Genomic DNA, 22852 nt, shown 5'->3' with positions numbered 1-22852 from the left:
ATCCACTAAAACCAGAGGCAGGTGTCGGAGCTGGACTCCCACCCCGTCACCCACCAACCCTCATCGAAACGCACGGAGGCTCGGGTGAGGAAGGAGGGGGAGACGATCTCTGTGTCCTCAGTGAACACAACTCTACATGGAAACCACGCAAGAAAGCAATTTTTAAATTTTAGGTGTGGAAGAGGCCTCAGTGCTTACTGAGCCGCTACTCAGAAAATTATTCTTAGGTACCATTAAAACATCATAAGAAACCCCCTAAAATCTCAATAGCACAATTAATCCTATCCCTGTTCTTAACAAAAAACCAGTACTTTGAAGATGACATTATAAAATGTCAAGATGACATGAAGATGACAAAATAAAAAGACCAGAAAGGACTGGAAATCTATTCCATTAAAGGTTTCAGCCTTTTTTCTCACATTGCCCTCACGCTCTCAGGCTTTCAGCCAGCACCAAAACACACGCGATGGACTCAAACCACCAGCACTGATAACACCCTGACTGCATCTCCTGCATGGGAGCTGAACCTTCCCAGCAGGGAGGGACATCTACTGAGGACGCTCGGACCATACCAAAGCCTCTTTAGCTCAGACCCCAAAGCACTGCGCCCCAAAATCTGGCCAGGAGAGGAACAAGTACCATCATCCTACCGTGAAAGCTGCCCCGGTGTTTCTCATCTATGGCAAGCACTTCTTGTGCCACACAGCGGGGATTTCTCAGCAGCCAGCTGAGGGACTGAAGACAGAGAGTCAGCAAGAACAAATTTGCCATTTAGAGAGGAGCGGAAACACACACTGATGCCTCCCCTGCCTCCCAAACTGTCGGTGAAGCCAGGCACGGCTGAATCCTTTCTCAGATTACATTTTCTAAATAAATATATTGTTTACTACGTGGACTGTTGCATGATAATTTTATTAAAGGGATGCTGAGGAGGGATTGCCTGCAGTACTTTGTATTCCCCACTCTGAAGACCTGCAAATTTCTCATGCGTGTTGATCAGTCTATATAATTGGTTTTATACCCAATTACAAGCAGTAAATTCTGCCTCTACTAGAAGAGCTGGTAGTTTCTTCATCTGAAGGTAAATCATACATGTGCTGTGGGAAAATTCACTTGGTGAGGCTGTCTCTCCTGCAACGTTATTAAGATTGCACTTGCAGAAAAAGGTGATCTTATACTCCTGGAGTTATTTAGTGATACCAATGAAAAACATGGTCTTGTTTTTCCAGAGGTGACATACCAATATAGGGAATGCTTATTCAATGTAACTATCCGTACAGCCATGCTGTACAATCACTGCAGCAAGACTAATTAGCCCAAGCACAGGGCTAAGCTCACAGATACACTGCTTCAATACCTTAGCTATCTTGTTTAGTAAATGACCCTTGATACCTCTAAACACAACTACATTGTGAAATATTAAAAACACCACAAATATCCCCAGAGGGCGGCAAGAGACAGCCAGCTCATGTTATTTCAAACTCTGCCACTGGAACAGCAGGCTGTTACCCTTACACAGACATCAACATTAATCTGAGTTTACAATCAAAAAAAAAAAGAAAAAGAAAGTAATGTAGTAATGCTGACATGCCAAAGGTCGAATTCTGTAATCTGGCAAACATGCAAAGTTTCCACCTCTTTGTAACAAGCGGTCAGAATCTGGTCCTCCCTTTGGACCTTCTGCTTCAGTTCAAGATCAAACCCTCCTCACAACCACCTTGCAATCAGTTCTTTCTTTCTGACTTCCTTCCTCGCCTACTGATTTCCTTCACAGTCATCTCTGACACTTCCCTTGCACTTTTTTAGCTTTCAGATTTCCTCTGAGGACCCAGGGGCTCAAGTACAAGACCCTTCTGCTCTAAATTACGCTGCCAGCAGAGCTAAAAAAGTCTGTTTTCCAGGCCAGCTGCGGCACTCGGATATCAGCCTGGCTGAATCCTGGAGAAAATACACTAAAACACCACAATAAGTTAGAGCGATACTTTCTAGTTAAATCTGTATCATTTATAAGGTCTCCTTACTACCTAAACAATAAATATCAGCACCTGGAAACACCTGTGTTCTGAGGAACCATAAACAGGTGATTCAACTTAAATGGTTAATGTGTAACAGACAGTTTGATAACTACAACTGTTTGCCCTACAAACTGAAAAAACAAAAACCAAAACCTAAGGCGGAAACAGACACCTTGAGCTCGCAGGAAATAGCCATATGAGCTTCGAGGACTTTTTTTTTTTTTAACCTACTTTTGTGGCCCCCCTGTAAAGCAAATACAATTTATTACTAATCCTGCAAGAAAGAGCCCCAAGTTCTTTCCTCTCCTTCTCTGCAAAAAAGCTGCCTTGTTTGTGTCTCTGCCCTATGACAAACAAGAAGATAAATGAGACATTTATGCCAAAGCAATCATTCTAAATCTGTTGTTTTGACCTCTAAGCCAAATATTCTGCATTACATGCCACTGGCTCAGATAAAACAGTACATTTTTTTCCTGACAACCGAACCCTGTAACGTAATGCATAGCTCTGCTCAACAGATTGCTCGATGGTTTATCTCTGAACATATGTGTATCAGGAGACACAGAGCGTAGGAAATTCGGCACCACGAGGTATCAGCCCCCCTCCCCTCCTCAGACCCTCTCGCTTTCCTGCTTCTGGGAAACTAATGCACATTTGGACACAAATCCAACTACAAGCAAAATTAGAAATCCTCACTAAAATGAAAACAGCAGGACAGCAGATATAAATATCTGGAGGACAATATGCTTTACCTTAATAGGTAATTTTGTATATTTTATTTATTGGAGCGGAGATACTCAGCGTTCCACCAGAGCAGAAATCTTAGGATTGAAATCACGAGCAACCTTGACTTCTCAAAGACAAGACTGTACTGGATGGTGTCCAAGACGAACTCCACTTGACCTTAACAGCACTACTTACTTTTTAGCTGGAAAACCAGAGCTTCCACAGAGGCTGCTCACGACGTGCTTTGCAGCGGGGCAGATGAGACCGGCCGGACAAATATTTATTTTTCTGGCAGATAAAAAATGGTCTCCTCATATTTACCCCAGCGACACAGAAGGACAGCAAGCCTGCAGAGAGGCATGTGCTCCCTTGGGGTGAGGACAGGGCTGTGTGTGCCCTTCACTCCTCTTGTGGCCGATGGGCTGGGGGACCGGGAAATTACCGTGGGTCTGCGAAAGGTGGGGGGGATTCCCCTGGGGTACATTTCCTCCCTGAGCGTGGGGCAGGACAGCACGTACCACCCCAGCCCTCAGTTAAGCAGCCACAATGCAAAGAGGCTTGGATGAATCATAAAGTCAGCCCAGCACAGCGAGCCAAAGCAGGCTGCTGGGAGGATGGGAAATACTAACGCCCTCCCCCAGCCTCCCGAGCCCCCTGGAGCAAACAACTCCTACACAAAGGGTCCTGCAGACCGCAGTGACAGCACAGGAAACCACCCCCTGCACTGGAGGGTTTCTCCTGAGCCTTGCCACTTGTAGAAGTACATACAGGTAAGGGAAACACCACTACTGTGGAGGCCTCCCTCGGGCATTGCTCTCCTTCGAGTACCAGAAGTCCCACACCACCACACAGCCTCCTCTCCATCCCTCTGCACCTCCTCTCCATCCATCCATGCCTCCTCTCCATCCCTCTGCACCTCCTGTCTATCCATCCATGCCTCCTCTCCATCCATCCATGCCTCCCCTCCATCCATCCATGCCAGCCACCGCTGCATCCAGCTCCCATCTTAGTACGGTCGTTGCCCCAATGGGAGGGACTTGAGCTTTCATGAGTAATTAATTACTCTGCTGCACGTAACAATCCAAAACAGGCTCTCACGTCTACTCTTTTTTATCTCATATGGAAATACAGCATTTCCTACTCAGAGAAATATTATTATTACTCTCCTCCTTTCTCTATCCTTTTTTTTTTTTTTTTTATTAGCTTTTCTCTTACTTTCCATTTGAAATGGTTCTCTCCAGCACATCTCCAAAGAGATTCCTCAGTAGCAGCCCAGGTAAGAGAGAAAATGAGCTTCATTTTGCTAAACTTACTTTCTTTTTTTTTTTTTCCATCTTTCTAAGTCTCACCTGGCACCCAAACCTTTCCGTCTTGCGTTGGAAACCTTTGGAAAGGGTTGCCTTTTAGAACGAGCAGCAAATAGCTATTCTTTCAGCTCTCACCAACCCAACTTCTTAGAAATGGGACTAAGCTAATTTTTAACCAGACACTAACAAACATAAATGTGAGTAACCACTGCTACCACAGTAGCCACAAGTACCTCTCTAGCACAGGTCTTCAAATAAAGATGGTAAAATCCATTCTAAAGGGAGGATCAAAAGTGTTTCTTTCTAAAGCAGCAGTTGCACAGTAGTAATTTTAGAAATTTAAGACAGCTCGACCCTGCTGCTGGATTATTTTTAACAGGAGCTTTGTGTGCAAGGGCAGTTTGGAGGCTGCCCGGCCACGGAGGGTGAGAGGTTCCTGAAGCAAAGCCCTGGAATCCTCTCCACAGGAGAATAAATTAATTTATAAGAGAGGACAAAAGAGTGAGCTGCCGACTTCTGAGCCTTTAGGAAACTACCACCACGAGCAAACAACACTTTTGCTTTCCATTTTGCCTGCCTTTGGTCAGATGATGGTGAAGTGCTCTACTGAAAACATAGGTGAGGCAAGGCAGCTGGTGTTGGACAGCTGGGAAACGAGCAGAGTTCAAGGTTCAGCTATTATTAAAAAGCACACACATCCTTCTATATTTATTCCCACTTTACAGCTCCAAATAAAACACATGCAGTCCTGATGAGTTTACAACTCTAAATACAACACAGGAGAAAAACACTAAGACTCATCTGGGAAAACCAAACTGATATATACAAAAGCACTAGAAGGATGATTATTATTATTTTTTCTGCCGCCACATATACAACTTCATTTCTAAAAATATCCTAGGGTTAAACATAACAAAATAGAAAAAAACCCCACTGTCTTACAAACACAGCCATGATGTGAAATGAAGCGGTCAGTTCCTTACTCCAGCTCCATCACAGACCTCCTCAAAAAGCTGCTTAGGAGCATCCGTACATTGTGGCACACTATACACTCCAGCAAGCTTCAGATGTGGGGCTGACAAGAGGTGTGGGGCTCAGTGGGGCCAGCTGAAACATCTACCCCGCTTCCCAGGCGGATTCCACACGGCTCGCCATCGCTGCTCCCAACCCAACACCTCTGGCACAATAACAGGAGGAAGAACAAGCCAGATGCGTAACCTGGGTCATTCATGCACTTAGATGCTTTGACCGGAGCTCCCTCAAGAAGGGCAAAATTATTACAGAGAGAAAAGGTAACACCATCACCAGAATGACCACGGAGCAGCTCCGTCTGAAAAGGTGTCCCCGGGGCTGGCAGAAATCACTGCCCGTACTCGCCTGCACCCTCGGCACAACACCCACCCGGCAGCTCCCCCCGGGGTCTGCGAAGTCTGACATGACAAATAAAAAAAACCCTAAAAGCCACATAAGACATATTCACTGCCACTTGGAAAAAAAAAATGCTCTTATAAGTAAAAAAAACAAACCCATAGCTGTAACGGAAAGGCAGAGGAATGAAAACAACCACCCCCCACACTAGAAAGTAGATGGCCGGCACAATCCGAACGATCTTTTCTACCTGCCTTGCAAGAATCTGTCCAAAACCAAACAGCAACCACCACCACCACCAAGACACACAGCTGCAGCAGACTCCAGCTGGCAGGCAATTCAAAAACCACCTCTATTTTTTCCCCTTTTAAACCAGAAGAAAAGATAATCCTGAAGCGTTTGCCCCAGGGTCCTGCCCCGGCGGCAGAGCAGGGGGTACTCACTGCAGGCTCCACAGGTGAAGCAGCCATCGTGGTAGAGGTTGCCCATGGCCTGGCATGCCTGGTTTGCTCCATACACCCCCTTGCTGCACTTCACGCAGGTGCCTGGAAGAGAGAGGAGACAGAGGTCAGAAGCGGGACCTGGAGGGGTGGCTGGGGTCACTGGTTGGGTGACCACACCTGTAATTCAGCATGGTGGCTTGGCATTTTAGGAACTGGTGGTTCATTCTAGCCCCAAGATGTAGGTGACATCAGCATCACCCACTCTGAGAGATGCTGTTAATGGTGGTGAGATGGTCATCAGACCTTCACAGTGAAAGCCTTCTGCCTCTAAGCCATCCCAAGTGCAAGTCCAAGCTGCTCCCCACACACAGGCTTTCCTGCCACCACCATCACCTGAAGACCAGGGTCAGCTCTGGAGCTCCAGAGGAGCGAGAAGATGCCTGGGCTCGGCAGTTCAGTTCAGTTTCTTGCTGCCACAGTCAAGCACATTTCCACCAGCACCCGTCCCGATGTGAGGCTCCAACCCAAAACCCAAGAGAGGCAGACAGCCCAGGGTGAGGACTTGAACCTCACAAGGAAGCTGGTGGAACCCTCCAGGCACAGACCTGCCTGATCAGGGCTGGGAATGGCAGCAACTGGGCAGATGCATGGTGGTGGCGGTGGGGAGGGACCACAGGGAGAAGACCTTAGCACTGCAGGTTCACAAAGGCTGTTGTGTGCTCACTTAGGGCCTCTCCAATCTCACATCTCCACCTAAAACTATTTCGATGAGTAAGAGGTGACAACCGAGTTTCACAACCTTGACAGCATTCACTAGCAGGACCTGCTCCCTCCATCTTGCAGGGAGAAACAGTGAGGCTGCTCAAAACCACTAATTGTGGCTGGGGAGAGAAAGTTCCTTGTCCAAGGAGAACACCACATCAAGCCCGTTGACTTACTTCAGGCATCACCCTGTGATTGCAACAGACAGGGTTTTAAAGCAGCATGACCCTTCAGCTACCTCTAAATGAGCAACTTTAATGCATGTTTCAATAAATAAACATGGGTTTGTCTACCCAAAAAGGGCAGCGTGAAGGACAAATCCAATATATGCTTTCCTCTCTGGTGCCATGGATGTAACTTCACCTCCAGGACTCTCCTGCCACTGCGGCTCAGTCCCATTCACCCCCGCTCTTAAGCTCCCTGGGGCCTTTGGTCACATCTCACTCCCGCTTGCCCAGGAAGATGGACAACATCATTTTGCTGGAGATCTAGTCATGCCACGGTTAACAAAAACCTCACTTCCTTCGGGGCCCTGCAAGCTCCAGAGTAATTGGAAAGGTCTGGGGAAAGTTGGGAAGAAACCCAAGGTCCTTAACGACAGCGCTGAAAAGTACCTCCCCGCCCCGGGAGGCACCAGGCTGGCAGCCCCAGGGTGGTTAGCAATTTCTTCCTGTGGCCATCAGTTTTACACACAACAGGGCTAAAAACACTGAGGAGCCCTTCACAATAGCACACACACCACTGCTGAAGAGAAGACAACTCCATTTCCTCAGAGCAGCCACCTGCCTGCATCCAACCAGCCGGCCCAAAGCCCTCCCAGCCCTGCTCCAAGCCCCGCTGCGCTTGGAGTCACAGCCCAAAGCCACACAAGGCTGGAGAGAAGGCTGCAGAGAGTCATTAGTTTCTCTGTTTTGTCCAAATCCGACCTGAACTGAAGTGTGTGAAGTGCTTGGCTGTGGGCCCTTCCCTCCCTGACCCCCAGCACGCAGCCTGGCACCACGTGAGCACAACTTGGTGGTTCTTTTTGAACCGAGCAGATTTATCTCAGTTCATGGAATCACAGAATTGTCAGAGTTGGAAGGGACCTCTAGAGACCATCCAGTCCAACTGCCCTGCCAAAGCAGGGTTGCCCAGAGCACATCACTCAGGGCTGCATCCAGGTGGGTCTTGAAGATCTCCAGAGAAGGGGACTCCACACCCTCCCTGGGCAGCCTCTGCCAGGGCTCTGCCACCCTCACCCCAAAGAAGTTCTTCCTCATATTTGAGTGGAACTTCCCATGTTCCAGCTTGTGCCCGTTGGCCCTCGTCCTGTCACTGGGAACCACTGAAAAGAGTCCTGCTCCATCATCCTTCAATCCACCCTTTAGATACTTGTAAGCATGAATAAGGTCTCCCCTCAGCCTTCTCAGCTCTCTCAGCCTTTCCTCATCAGGGAGATGCTCCAATCCCTCCATCATCTTTGTTGCCCTACACTGCACTCTCTCCAGCAGTTCCCTGTCTCTCTTGAACTGGGGAGCCCAGAACCGGATGCAGGATTCCAGTTGTGGCCTCACCAGGGCAGAGCAGAGGGGGAGAACGACCTCCCTCACACTCTTCCTACACAGCCCAGGATTCCATCAGCCCTCTTGGCAACAAGGTCAAGGTGAGCTATTCATTGAAAGAAACATAGAATCAAAGAATCATTTAGGTTGGAAAATACCTTTAAGATCATCGAGTCCAACCATAAACCTAACACTGCCAAGTCCACCACTAAACCAGGCCCCTAAACACCACATCTACGCATCATTTAAATACCACCAGGGATGGTGACTCAACCACTTCCCTGGGCAGCCTGTTCCAGTGCTTGACAACTCTTTCGGTGAAGAAATTTTTCCTAATATCCTTTCTAAACCCCCTCTGGCACAACTTGAGGCCATTGCCTCTTGTCCTGTTGCTTGTTACTTGGGAGAAGAGACCAACCCCCACCACCTCACAACATCTTTTCAGCTAGTTGTAGAGAGCATACGGTAAAGGAAACCCTAAACACCACATCTACGCATCATTTAAATACCACCAGGGATGGTGACTCAACCACTTCCCTGGGCAGCCTGTTCCAGTGCTTGACAACTCTTTCGGTGAAGAAATTTTTCCTAATATCCTTTCTAAACCCCCTCTGGCACAACTTGAGGCCATTGCCTCTTGTCCTGTTGCTTGTTACTTGGGAGAAGAGACCAACCCCCACCACCTCACAACATCTTTTCAGCTAGTTGTAGAGAGCATACGGTAAAGGAAAAGATAAATCAAGCAGGCATTACCCAATAAAAAAAAAAAAAAAAAAAAAAGGAAAAAAAGAGACAAGACAAAGATAAGAAAATTTGGCTTTTCCAATGGCAGTGTTCTCCCAGGAACACGCACACAGCCTGAGATACTGTGCAATAATCGTCTGACACAAGAGCTAACAGCTACCTCCCAAAATTCCCTCTCCACTACAGCGATGCCGAGCGGAAAATTTCTGAGTGCAGAAAACTTGCTGATTCTGCTGTTCGGAGCCTTCTTTCCACAACATTCACCAGGTTCTCCACAGAACTGATGTATTTATTGCACGGCAAGTGCTGCATTTTTCCCTTCTCTGTGCCAAGGAGCGGCTGCTCTAGAAAAAAAAAATAATAAAAAAATCACCAAGCCTGCTCCGATTTCCTCCTTTCCAGAAAGCAGCCCGGGGGAGACTGCATATGGATGAGCAGCAAGAAGAAGCAGGAGGCAGAAGGGGAGGAGCTGCACAGTGCACCGTAAAGATGCTGCAGGCATTAAAGACGATATAAAATACTCCAATGCAAATCCCACGGAGGGCAGAAGTTGCCCCTGTTGTCTCTTCCCCATCCCATTTAAGCTTCGGAGCGCAGGCGCTGCCTGAGTTTTCCCCAATGGGACAAAAAGTCTGGCTGGATCCTACAGGATGTGCCCAGGCTCCCCCATCCATACCCAAAACTTCCTCCACCTCCCGCCCCTCGACCGCCCCCACCATCCTTCCCCCTTTCTTTCACTGCACCTTCCATTTCATCCCTTGCTTAACCCTTTTACCCACTTCCTTAAATATTTAGGCTCTAAAGACATGGAAAATAAAGTCATAGAATGAAAGGGCTTTTAAAATAAATTGACAATGTTGTCCATAAAAACTATACGTGCTAAACTACCCAACTATGTGATAACCAGCCATGCTATAAATATTTAGAGATGCCCTGTGGCAACGCTGACAGCTGAAAAATGGCATTATGGCAAATCTGCGGAGAGTTTATGTTTTAACTTGCATCTGCCAAAACTTGCTTGAAAGCCCATTAAATCTCAGCAGCTATTGGAATTATTCTAGACCTCATTGCTTCTTCCAAATATAATAGTCTGAAGTATCTGAAGCAGGATACTTGACCCTTCATCTCTGACTTTCAGCACACCTGGCCTGAAAGGGGGAAAAAAGGTGATTTTTATTGATTTTTTTTTTTTTTTTTTTTTTCCTTTTTGCTGCTCACTCCCTGCTGCCACAATGATCCTGTTCTTTGGGCTTAGGCTCCGGAAGGGAAAAGCAAAACCTGCTGATGAGGGTGGCCGGTCACCGAGCTGGGCAACACCAGCACAGCCCACACCCAGCCCCATCCTGCCCGAAAAAGGGTCTTTGTGGCAAAAAAAACTTCCTCCACGCCAGCTCCCACGACGATTTCCCGAAAGAGTGCTGAGCCTGCTTTCTGCCAGCCGGGGCGTAGAGTTAAAAATGTCAGTCCAGCCCCACGCGCTGCCGGTGCCAGCCAGCAAGCAGCTCAGGGTGATTTTCTTGGCATAACGTAGCATTTAGCAAAAAAAAATAAATAAAAATTTCCATCCTCAGCTCGAAGCAGAGGGATCCCCAAGCACCCAGGGCTCAGCGAGATGCCCGCTCCCTGCACTTGGTTACTTTGCTGCGTGTAACGAGCACCTATGCAAGCACCCATCTGAGCAGGTACCCCCTCCAAAATTGTGGTTTTTAACCTCAGATGGCATTATTAAGGCATTAGTAAGGAGAAATGAAAGGTTTCTCTTCTGCCACCAGGATGACAAGCCCAAAGCAGCACACATGCACGGTGCTGGTAAATTCAGGCTGGAGCACACCGGCTGAGCGGTGGCCAAATTCGGAAAGGGAAAGGGATGGGAATTGCTGATTTCGGCTCGATTTCTGCCGGTTGGGGCAGCCGGGCCCCGGACAACAAAGAAATCTCTGTTCCCTTTCGCATCATGCGGCAAGAGACCGCCTGCGCTGCGGCTGAGAGCCCGAACAAAGGGACCTTTGGGGCAGAGCTGGGACCAAAAACATGCCCTGTAAAGCCACGTCCTGGCACTTGCCACCCTCCCATCTGGGCACTGCAGACCAGAAGGAGGGCTGCCCCCAGGAACAGCCCCGGCTCAGAAGGTCAAACAGGTACAATGTGGACCTCAACAGCTGTCAGAAACGAAGGCAAAGCCCAGTCTCAAACGCCAGTCCCACCATCAAAGTTCAACATGTGAATTTCCATTTACTGTCAGACTCAAAGCCTTTAGAGATGTTTTGCCCTCTAAGCATTGCTATTTCATGCTCACCAGAAGGAGCTCGGATACTTAGTGTATTTCACTTGCTAAAAATTCAATGCAAACCATGCTGAACCACAGCATTTTCTGGGACTGGTCAGTATGATCTATTTCCACATGCCAGACATCATCTATCTACAAACCAAGAACACAGTTGTGGGCTTTTCCAGCAGCATCCCCCTTCTCAGCAGCATCCTGGACAGCCAGGCTTTTCTGCACAAGCTCCTGGTTGGGTTTGCTGAAACTGTTGCTGAATTTTAGAGGGCCAAATGTGTTGCTGTGCTGCTTCAGTGGTGAGATTTCCTTGCTGTGTCAACCTGGTCCTGGATAAGAGGAATGCAGTGGCGGGATGAGGGGAGAGCCTGGTGGTGTGGGTCTGCATGTGTAGCTAGTCCAGAAACAGCATTCAGAGGAGTAAATCTATCCTACCCCTTCCACTTACTCCCTGCCAGCCATATTTCCACGATCAGCTTGACTCTTCTCCACCACACATAACTCTTTTTTGCCCTCTCCTTACAGGAGGCTGGATTTATGCTGAAGAAGCCCCGGTCGCATTTGGAAGAAAACCCCAGAGCCTTTGCATGTAAATACCTCCCATATCATCTTCTCCGTCTCCCCAGACACGCACGTGGCTAATCCAGAAGTAGATGCTGCTGCCTCTTGGCAGAAGCTGTACCTTCATGAGGATCAGAGCAGGAAAAGGGAACAAGGTAAGAGGAAAGCTCTTGCCCTGCTCCCCTTTCCCACTCTGATGGGGAGGACCCTCGTGAAGGTACAGCTTCTGTGTTTCTGACCCACCGATTTATTCCAGGAGAACCAAGACCTCCACTTACACACACGTTTTTCAAAGACCATCTGCTGAAAAAACAGACTTCACCTTGTCATACCCAACGTGGTGCTGAGTTCTTTGGGTTTTACTCCAGAGCTTCTCCAGAACCTGATGCCACCTCCCCGTGGCTCACTTTAACCCAGCCACTCCTATACCAAACCCTAAATGAGCCACACCATGTGCCTCACTGTGCTGTTATCAGCTACTGTGCAGTCACACTTGCCCAAGGGTTGGTTCCAAGGAGATCTGGAGACCTGTGTGAGATCGAGTGCCTGGAAAATCTGGCAGTCCGGTCCCATTCACCACTGGGTGCCATCACTCCTGTCAGCCCCACACTCTCACTCAGTGGTAGCAAAGAGGTGCAGGCCCTCCCTGCCCAAAGAACCACAGTGGGCAAATGGCAATTTTTCTGTAGTGTTTCTGCACGCCATGTTCTTGACCCCTTGACTTTGCTCTAGACAGTTGTGTACACGCTGCCAGCGAAGTACAGAATGCCATCAAACTCACGTCAGTGACATTTTAAGTACCTTACAGCGATGTCAGAGATTATGCGAGTTCCAGTGCCAAATGAATGAGGCTCCTTATTCCTTTCACTCCCCACTGCCACAGCATCCTGGCTGAAAGACCTATTGATCCTCTGCCTCATCTGCTTCCTTTTTCTTTCCTTTCGGTCCAGATTTTCCCTTAGCTTGCAAACCCAGCCGAGCTCCCAAGAGGAAGGGAGGAGAAGCGCATACAGCTGTAATCTTGGAGAGCCCTATCCCAGGCAAATACTTACTTGCTTGGTTCCTTACAGTTGAGATAAGCTTTGCAATCTGCACACACCCACTAATCCACTTGTCGTGATCCTTCCAGCTTTCCTTCTTCCACCAGGACCTGCTTTGCCCTGCCTCACCCTCCTCTCCGCTGTAGGCAGGCATCTCCTGACAGCCGTGGTGTTCTCCCAGGAGCAGGTCGCAAGGGATGCCTCCACTCATTCCCAGTGGAAACAATGCCATTATCATCACCCATGTACAAAACAAACCCCATAAGAACTTTCATTTTAACCAGAAATTCTCCACTCGGCAGCCCTGAAATGACCCTCATTGCCACTAAAGCATCCTGGTGCATCATCACCAGCACTTTTGGTAAAGTCCGCAGGTGTGTACAGCTTTAAAGTTAAATGAATTGTGGTTTTGGCAGTGCTAAAACACTAACTTCATTATGCACAAAACTCTGGAAGAGCTCTGCTGGCCTTCAAGCTGATCACACCCATTCAAAGGTGCTGGGGTTCCAGGTCTCCATGGGGTTTCTCAGCTACCACTCTGCTTCTGCCCAGGGGGAAAGAAACCTGCAGACTTCGCTAGGAGATCTTCTCTGCCCGACTGCTGGTAAGCAGCCCAGTATTTCGCTGCAAAACAAGACGCCTGGGGCCCTCCTAAAACACCTGCAGCTTACCAGCTCTGCTCTAAATAATAAGGAAGCCAGAGCTCAATAAATAACAAATATTTATAACAAGAAAACCATTTATAAAAACTGATTTTAAATTAAAAGACTCTTGGTAAGGGTGCAGATCGTCTCCATCAGATGGAGATTTCCATCTACCTATATGAAATGCAATGCTACACATAGCACCTCTAAAAGCATCCCTCCGTGCCTGCAGACCAAGGAACCACACGGCGCCACAGGTTCTGCCAAAACAAAATGGCAAAACCTCCCTGGCAGACCCCAATGCCTCTCAGCCAGGCTTCTCCCCTCCCAGGACTGCAGGCAGATGCTCGGGCTGGTTGTGCACCTGCCTGGCTAAAAACTCATCCCGTGCAGTCCTCAGAATGGTGTCACCTCCCCTAAGCCAGAACATCCACATTGTGCTGGGTGGTGCTATGGGAGGAACTGCAGCCCCCTCCAGTCACTCCTATTTAATTAATCCTCCTGCTCACTAAGTGGAGATGAAGGCTGGTGCATCCGAAGGAACACCAGGGAAAATGAGTGGGATTCAGGCACCTCACTCCTGGATGTTCCCTGGAAACAGTACGCCAAAAACCTGAATACAACCATGAGTGGCTTCCAGCAGCACCTCCTGGGACCTGGGGCCCGTCTCTGCTCCATGGGAACAGGCATCTCTGGGGAGCAGTTTCAGGATTTCCCTCCCCAAGCGTAAGACCTGAGTGATACCTGAGGCTCCCTACGTCCTCCTCGAAACCCACATAAATCAAGTCAGCACTTCAAAAGCGCTCCTGGAGAACCCAAATTCCTCCAGAGACACGTGCAGCCCAGGCTGCTCACACACAGGCCACTATTTTAAAAAAGGAAATTCTTGGCCTTGTTTGCTTCTTTCCTTTCACTTATTATACAAACTCTGAGCAGACACTTGGATTTTGTACAGCAAGTTGGTGCTGACAGATAACCAGACTGTCTGTTACTCCTCAGCAGAGCATCCTACCTACATTATGCCTGGTCCCCAGCTTATCCTCTCCTAGGCCTTCATTTACAAATGTTCATTTTCACATAGTGAAGGAAAAAACAGCTCCTTTACTGTGATCAGAATTAGTTGTTCATGGTAAATATCTGGCCTAGACAGAGACAGGCGGAAGGACTGTATGTTACCAAGACAGACAGACCCATCTTAAAAAGTCTCCTCATTACAAAAGCAGCACCCAAAATGAGGAGAGCTGAAAGCATTTTAGATAAAACACTTTGGTCATCTGCACTTCAGTCCTGGTTTCATTTCCTGGCTGCGATGTACTGTAAAGCTGCTGCATTAAACTTCCCTTCAGTGGGGGAAAATCTGCAACAAAACAAACTGTTGATCCTTTTCATCACTACTGCATAAAAGTATTTCTTTTCTGTCCTAAAGTTTGCTAGCTCGAGAGCAGGGAATAGCAAAGATAGATTCAAAAGACCAGATGGGCCCTTTATTCCTCTAAAGGAAGTAAGGTAATGGTGGAAAAAATGAAAATAAAAGTGAGAAAGAAGGGGGGAGGAGGCGGCCCAGAATTAAAATACCTCAGTACTTGCCCCTTCCTGCTGCCTGCTCCTCCACCAGGCAGATTTGCTGAGCCTTCCTCCAGAGCTGAGGCTCCACAAAACGTTACCTCTTCCTCTGCCATGGCTGCATCCTTGTGTTTTTCCCTCTCCTCTGTCACTCCCCTCTTTCCCCAATTTCTCAGACACTACATCCTGGTGCAAAACCTTCTGCCAGACATCAGGAGGTCAGAAGACCTCACCGGGGCTCAGGCAGCCTCCATCTCTCCTCCCTCCCCGGGGCTCGTGGAAACTCAGCCGCCTGCCCGGCGGGACTCTGCGTGCCACCAGAATCACTCCTGCTTCCCCACCAATTTCCCACAGGACAAAAGCCTCCCCATGGCACTAAACCTCTATTTCGTGACAAAAATGTAAAACCAATCTAACCACCAACCAGGTCCCTCTGCCCGTTTCAGATGAGGTATGACCCAGCTGGTTTACTGGCACCATGAGGAGAAGAACTCAACGCAGCAGGGGCTGCTCCAGAGACCCCCCAACACCTCTCTGGTGGAGCTGAATGCCGCCTTCCAGGGAAATATTCCTGTTTTGGAGCACCGCCTCCCACGAGACTCTTGTCCCAACCTCATCTTCGTTATCAGCTCCTCGTCACAGCGTTCAGACCTCCCTCCCCCCCCCTCACCCCCCCGCACGACGAGGCTCCCGGAGCTCATTCAAACCACACGCTGCCTGCACGGGATGGAAAGCACCAAAACACGTTTCCAGGCCAAAACCACTCCAAGTACAGCAACTCCACACCATCGCTTTTCGGCAACGGAATAAAAACCACGTCTGCCCTGCCAACGGGGCTGAATCCGGGCTCAAGATACCGAGATACACAATGGCAGCACAGCCCTCTGCGGGCAACTACCACCACCTGATGCCGAGACACCCCTTTCATTGTGCAACCTGCAGCTGAGCACTTGGTGGTCCCTCCAGCCACGTCCCCAAAGCTTGGTGTGAAGCCCACAGTGAACCCCCACCAGGCAGCAGCTTGAGATGCAAACCCTTCCTCTGCACCAGGCTGAAGAGTTTAATCTGTCCCTGCTCCTGCTTTTGTGACCGTGGGTCTAAAACCGTGAGGAAGGTCCATACACTGGACCTGCCCCCATCGTTTGTCAAATTAACCATGGAGTTCTCAGCCTTCCCAGCAACTTCAGCTTTCTTTCTCCCAAAAGCTGAACTATCTCATCTGCCATTAAATTGCCAAGTGGCACGGCAGGGGAAGGAAACGCTCGATTTGTCCCTGACCTTCTGCTGCCCAGGGGTGGTAAATCGGTTTAATCCAGCAGGACATTTAATATCCTCACTGGGAGATCCCTGCACGTCAGCGGTCCCTTTCCACTGCCCAGTGCCAGCGATAACCTCTGGTGGTGGTCTGGCCTGCTCACAGACCTGAGATTTTGGCAGGAATGTCCCTACCGCCTGTTTTTTTGCCCTCTTCAGGATGCACTGATCCTTTCAGAGCTGACGGGGACCAGCACCTGGGGGCGGGGTGGGGGGAAATCCTGGCAAGTTTGGGAAACCACCACCCTTCCCATCTCCAGGCAACTCCTCTCCAAGCCATCCCACAAGCATGCCTGGCCACGTCCACCTCTATGGGGGGATACCACCAAGGCTCCCCTGGCTCTGTACCCTACTCTGTGCCCACAGAGCATGCAGGCACAACCCCTCCGTGGGCTGCAACACTGCCTTCCCGCTCACACAGGGTCAAGGCAGAGCACTTTTAAGACACAGAGAGCCAGGAGCACTGTCAAGGAAAGGTATAAGCGCCTCCCTGCTGGCAGCAAAGGACACTTCAGAAGATGCTGGTCCAGCTTCTTCTCAGCACGGTCCTCCCCAGAGCTGCCACACCACCTTTGCTTTAAAACTGAAGAGGTGGGATGAAAGAAAAAAAGCGGCGTTGAAGAGCCTCCAGTCCCTGTGATAAATAAAAGTTAAATAACAAAAAAAACCACAACAAACCACCAAAAAAACAGACCCTGAGCAACTGAAAAAGCATAATCAAGCACATGGAGACATGTCAACCCCGCGGTAACACTTTGCAACGAGCCCCTTGTCACGCCGACTGCCGGATCTCCTCCTTACCAAAGTAATCGGCCTTTGGCCGAGCGTCCATCTCCTGCTCCAGGCGCTGGGTCAGGGCCTCCAGCTTCAGCTCGGCGGCCGATGGCCCTTGCTCTGGCTGTGGATGGAGGGTCTGGCAGGGCAGTTTCACCTTCACCGCACCGGAGCCCTCCGGGTGCCCACCGTCTGACCGCGGGACGTTCCCGCCCTCTGGGAAAGGTGGCTGTGGAGCATCCGGAGCCATTGGCCCATGCGAGGCCAGGCGTGAGGAGCTGGGCTCAGGGCCCGTCCCGCTGCCGTTGGGCTGGTGGCTCTGACCGTGGGCTACGAAGTGGCCGGCTGGGCCAGGGTAGGCAGTGGCGTGCTGGTAGTCCGCACTCGGGGCGGTCGGCGTGGAGCTGGGGGAGAATGAGAGCGGGACGCCTTGGTACCACAGCTGGCTGCCATCCCCTCTGGCCCTGGGACCACAGGCCTCAGCGGGGCCCGAAAACCCTCGGGCAGGCTGCACCGAGGGGGTGGAGAAGGAGGAGGACCTCTGCTGCCCCAGGGTCCCTGGAGCCCCCTCCTCCGTCCCCGCTGAGGGTGCTGGGGGGGCCCGGGTGTGCGAGAAGGAGGAGGACCTCTGGTCCCCACCACCCCGCCTGCCCTCGCCGCCGTTCTCCTGCCTGCCGTGGCAGGGCTGGGGTTCAGAGGAGCTGCTGGCCAGCTGCTCCCCACGTCCCACGCCGGGCCGTGTCAAACCCCCAGCTCTGGGGATCCTGTCGGGCTCCGATTCCCAGCTCCGGCGTCCAGCCTGGCTCCCCGAGGTCTCACTGAAGCCACGCTCCCCTCCATCATACAGCCTCCCGGTGGAAGCTGGGGGTGGTTTGGCCCCCCGTGCCACCGGAGGGCTGGGCCGGGGGGCGCTGAAGGCAGCCCCTCCTCCGTTCAGGGTGGCCATCAGCATCTCCTCCTGTTGCTGCTGCTGCTGTTGCTGCTGGAGGTGGATCTTGGCCATTTTGGTGGCGAAGACCCGCCGGGTCTCCTCGAACTCGGGGTTGTTGCCGGCCGCTTTGTCCACCCGAAAGAGCCCGTCCTTGGAGGCCTCGTACATGTTGAGGTCTTCGATGAACTTGCTGGCCTCCAGGCCCAGGTCGTCGTACTTATCCATCTCCTCCCCCCACCCCAAAACCCACTCCCTTCTTCCTCTTCTTCCTCCTCCTCCTCCTTTCCCGCCGGGATCGGGACTCTCCAGCTTTCCTGCAGGCCCGTTTTAAGTGCTGGAAAGCTGCTGTAAGGTCTCTCTGAAGTCTTCTCTAGCCTCAAGAACCCCAACTATCTCAGACTGTCCCCACAGGAAAGGTGCTGTTTGACACTGTGTGCTGCGGAGCCACAGAGTCATAGAACGGTCGAGGTTGGAAGGGACCTTTAAGATCATCTAGTCCCACCATAAAAAACCCCCAAAAAAATCCCAAAACAAAAACCACCCCCAAAAACCAAACAAAAAAAACCCCAAAAAACCACACACACGGACGCTAAAGCCTATCCCCGAGCACCGTGTCAATTCGTCTTTTGAACACCTCCAGGGATGGTGCCTCAGCCGCTTCCCCGGGCAGCCCGTTCCAACGTGCAATAACCCTTTCTGTGAAGAAATTTTTCCTGATATCCAACCTGAACCTCTCCCAGCGCAACTTGAGGCTGTTTCCTCTTCTCCTATCAATCAGACTTGGGAGGAGACCGACCCCCATCTCTCTACACCCTCCTTTCAGGTAGCTGTAGAGAGATCATGATTTTTCCTGATATCCAACCTGAACCTCTCCCAGCGCAACTTGAGGCTGTTTCCTCTTCTCCTATCAATCAGACTTGGGAGGAGACCGACCCCCATCTCTCTACACCCTCCTTTCAGGTAGCTGTAGAGAGATCATGGAGTTCCAACCCTGGGCAGGGACACCTCCCACCAGACCAGGTTGCTCCAAACCCCATCCAACCTGGCCTTGGAACATCTCCAGGAATGGGGCAGCCACAGCTTCTCTGGGCAACCTGTTCCAGTGTCTCACCACCCCCACAACAAAGGATTTCTTCCTGAGATCTAACCTAAATCTCCCCTCTTCCAGTTTGAAGCCATTACCCCTCGTCCTATCGCTTCATGGCCTTGTAAAAAGACACTCTCCAGCTTTCCTGCAGGCCCGTTTTAAGTGCTGGAAAGCTGCTGTAAGGTCTCTCTGAAGTCTTCTCTAGCCTCAAGAACCCCAACTATCTCAGACTGTCCCCACAGGAAAGGTGCTGTTTGACACTGTGTGCTGCGGAGCCACAGAGTCATAGAACGGTCGAGGTTGGAAGGGACCTTTAAGATCATCTAGTCCAACCATCAACTTCTGACAAAAACCATGTCCCTCAGCACCATGTCTATCTGTCTTTGAAACACCTCCAGGGATGGTGCCTCAGCCACTTTCCTGGGCAGCCCATTCCAACGTGTAATAACCCTTTCTGTGAAGAAATTTTTCCCAATATCCATCCTAAACCTCCCCTGGTGCAACTTGAGGCCGTTTCCCCTTGTCCTATCTCCTGTGACTTGGGAGAAGAGACCGACCCCCCCTGGCTACACCCTCCTTTCAGGTAGTTGGAGAGAGCGAGAAGGTATCCCCTTGGCCTCCTTCTCTCCAGGCTGAACACCCCCAGCTCCCTCAGCCTCTCCTCACAAGACTTGTGCTCTGGACGTCCTGCAGTGAGCATGACCGGAGGACTCCAGCTCGTTGCAAGGAGGAGAACCCCCACCCTGAAGAATCACAGACACCCCTGGACGCCCAGGATAACACCAGCACCTCAGACCCTCCAGCACCTCTGTGAAACCCTCTCCTATGCCCCAAACCTTTCATGCAAAACCCAGCTTGGAGGTTTGGGGGCTGTGATGGGCCCCCTGTGCCGGGCTCGGGGGAGAGGCCAGTCTGCAGGGAGCCAGGGTGCCCCTGAGTACACAGAACCGGTGCAGCTGATCCTACGAGCCCAGGCACATGTCCTGCATTCCCAGGATCTGTTGTTTTATTCTCCCCCAGGCACCAGGAGACAGGGCCAGATGTTCAGGAACGTGGAAACTCGCTGCCTTTTAATAATCGCCAATTGGGCTGTGACCAAAACCTGCCAGAAACCAAAAAAAAAAAAAAGATAATAATTTAAAAAAAAATCCCCTCCCCTTTTTGACCGGTTCCTGTACGGAAGAACTGCTGAGCATCTGCCTGGGTCTAACACAGCCCAACCCTTCCAGCGAGTTTTGGCCTGATGCGCTTAAAAATAGTGGCACTGGGAGCCCCTGGAGAAGAAAAAGTGTGTGTTTTCTCCCCAAGGCAGCTGGCAGGCTGTGAGCAGGACCCAGAGGCTCATCCTGGCAGCCACAGCCTTGGGCTCGAGCTTGGGCTGATGCTGCTTGACATACCTTGGACCCACAGAAGTTATCCCGGCCGTCATGCAGGGTTAGTCAGAGACGGGGCTTTATGGTTTCTGGAGAAGGTGGGTTGGGGGGCATCACAGCGGCCGAGCTCCTCCAGTCCCCAGGAGGCAGGGCAGGGGGACTCCAGCTGCCACTGACCATGGCCTGATGAGTGTAAAAGGGGTCAGTAGTGCTGGAGCTTTCACACAAGCATCGGGAGAATGGCCCGATCTGTCAAGCATTCCCATCTGTCAAACCTTTCCAAGCCTTCCTCTGCTGGGGCTTGTGGGGAGGGGGGGTGTCACAGCCTCCACAAGCCCCATTTCACTTTGAGTGGTGCCTTGGGGCCAAACCCCATTTTGCACAAGCCCCACCGGTTCAGGAGGGTTTAACTTGCATCTGGACATCCCTTGTGCTGGGTCTTCTGGCCAGACTGGACCAGGCTTGCCTCCCATTTCATAGCAAGAAGAGGACACGATGGCCCACAGCAGCTGCTTCATGGTGGGTGGGTGTAGGCTCAGGCCACCAGAGAACCACTGAGACCAAAAATAACTACCTTTTTTGAGGGGCTTGGCTGAAACTGTTGAAGCTGAGGTTGAGCTCAGCCAGGGTGGTGAAAGCCAAAATTTGAGTTTCAACGTCTAAAGAGCATCCTCGGAAACGGCCAATCCAAGGCCAGTTTTGGCAACGTCCAGAGTGGCTGAGCAATGGGTTGCTTGAATCCACATTTGTACAGCTCAGGAGAGGGACAGAAAGGAAACAGAGCAGCAGGTAGATAAGGGTGGGAGCATGAGTCCCACCACTGCTTCACTGGCAGGAGGAATCTGCCACATTAGGGGAGCAATCCAAAAGGAAATTACACATTGCTCTCACACCTTCACTCCTCCTCACCAAAGGATGTCAAGTTAATCCAGGGAAGGCACGCTCCTATCCAGCATATTGGAGCATATCCAGTGTCTATTGTGTTTTTTTTTTTTTTTTCTGCAAACATACGGAGATGAGGCTCTTCAGACCTCGGGGAAACAAACCCTTTGGTGGAACAGAAGTATTTGGGAATAGACGTCTCTATTTTCAGCTTTCAACAAACCAGCCAAGGAAGAATCTGTAGCTTCCCTCACACCATAGGGGGTTTTTCTGACTTTTTTTTTTTTTTTAAGGGTCGCGCATACATTTTCTGCCATGACTTTTTATCTGTAATCTAGCGCCTGTAACTCATTTTGCCGTCGAGCCCACAGTAGCTCCCCACCTCGGGGTGGGAGAAGCAGCCTTCTTGCCCAACGGCGGCTGCGGGTGCCGCTGCCCCTCACCACCAGCTGGGTGAAGCACGTTTCCTTCCTGTGCCAAAAAGGCTCACATCAGCTGTCTGCGGAACAATGCTCGCGCCGGGAACGGGGAACAGGCCCCCGAAGCCCCTTTCGGATGGGGAAGCGTCGCCCTGGGCTTGGCCTCCTTCCAGGCTTCCGCAGGCGTCAGCAGACACTTGTATGGCGAGCGCCGTCGGGGAGGTGGGGGGAGACCTCGCAGCCAAGCCATCCAAAGGCATCTCAGCGTTCCCTTCGGCAGCCAGCGCTGGGCAGCAAAAGACCTCCTTTGAAGTTCTCCTGCTGGGATTTATTCTTTCTGTGAGAGTCGGGCCGGGGGTATTCCCAAAGCCAGCAGATGATTAACTTGAACTTTCTACTGGGCTGGAGATGTAACGCCACGCTGACTTGAGGACCCTTCTGCTGCCGTTAGATATGGTCCCACAGTTTTATAGCTCCTGTGGGTTTTACAGCCCGTGCCTATTAAGGAAAAGAAGGGGTCCGTGACTGCCGTCATAGCCCAGGATCAAAATCTACGAGCTTATTTGAATTAACTTATTCTAAACCCTGTCCCTGACTTTTTTTTTTTTTTTAAGGGTCGCGCATACATTTTCTGCCATGACTTTTTATCTGTAATCTAATGTCTGTAACTCATTTTGCCGTCGAGCCCGCAGTAGCTCCCCACCTCGGGGTGGGAGAAGCAGCCTTCTTGCCCAACGGCGGCTGCGGGTGCCGCTGCCCCTCACCACCAGCTGGGTGAAGCACGTTTCCTTCCTGTGCCAAAAAGGCTCACATCAGCTGTCTGCGGAACAATGCTCGCGCCGGGAACGGGGAACAGGCCCCCGAAGCCCCTTTCGGATGGGGAAGCGTCGCCCTGGGCTTGGCCTCCTTCCAGGCTTCCGCAGGCGTCAGCAGACACTTGTATGGCGAGCGCCGTCGGGGAGGTGGGGGGAGACCTCGCAGCCAAGCCATCCAAAGGCATCTCAGCGTTCCCTTCGGCAGCCAGCGCTGGGCAGCAAAAGACCTCCTTTGAAGTTCTCCTGCTGGGATTTATTCTTTCTG

At 50.8% G+C, this 22852-nt stretch overlaps 1 protein-coding gene across 1 annotated transcript in view; it reads right to left on the bottom strand.

The window, feature by feature from the left end:
- Positions 1–18310, bottom strand: part of LIMD1 (LIM domains containing 1) — a 35969-nt gene extending 17659 nt beyond the window's left edge. Inside the window, exons 1-2 of the mRNA XM_014960471.1 lie at positions 17108–18310; positions 5860–5961 (exon numbers count right to left, since the gene is read on the bottom strand). Coding sequence (XP_014815957.1) covers positions 5860–5961; positions 17108–18236 — 1231 coding nt within the window. The 5' untranslated portion in view covers positions 18237–18310. The remainder of the gene's footprint in view (positions 1–5859; positions 5962–17107) is intronic.
- Between the last annotated feature and the right edge of the window lie 4542 nt (positions 18311–22852).

Source organism: Calidris pugnax, unplaced genomic scaffold, assembly GCF_001431845.1.
Source record: "Calidris pugnax isolate Ruff unplaced genomic scaffold, ASM143184v1 scaffold62, whole genome shotgun sequence".
Lineage (NCBI taxonomy): Eukaryota > Metazoa > Chordata > Aves > Charadriiformes > Scolopacidae > Calidris > Calidris pugnax.
Note: the sequence above shows the minus strand (reverse complement) of the source record. Positions and strands in the feature narration are given on the sequence as shown.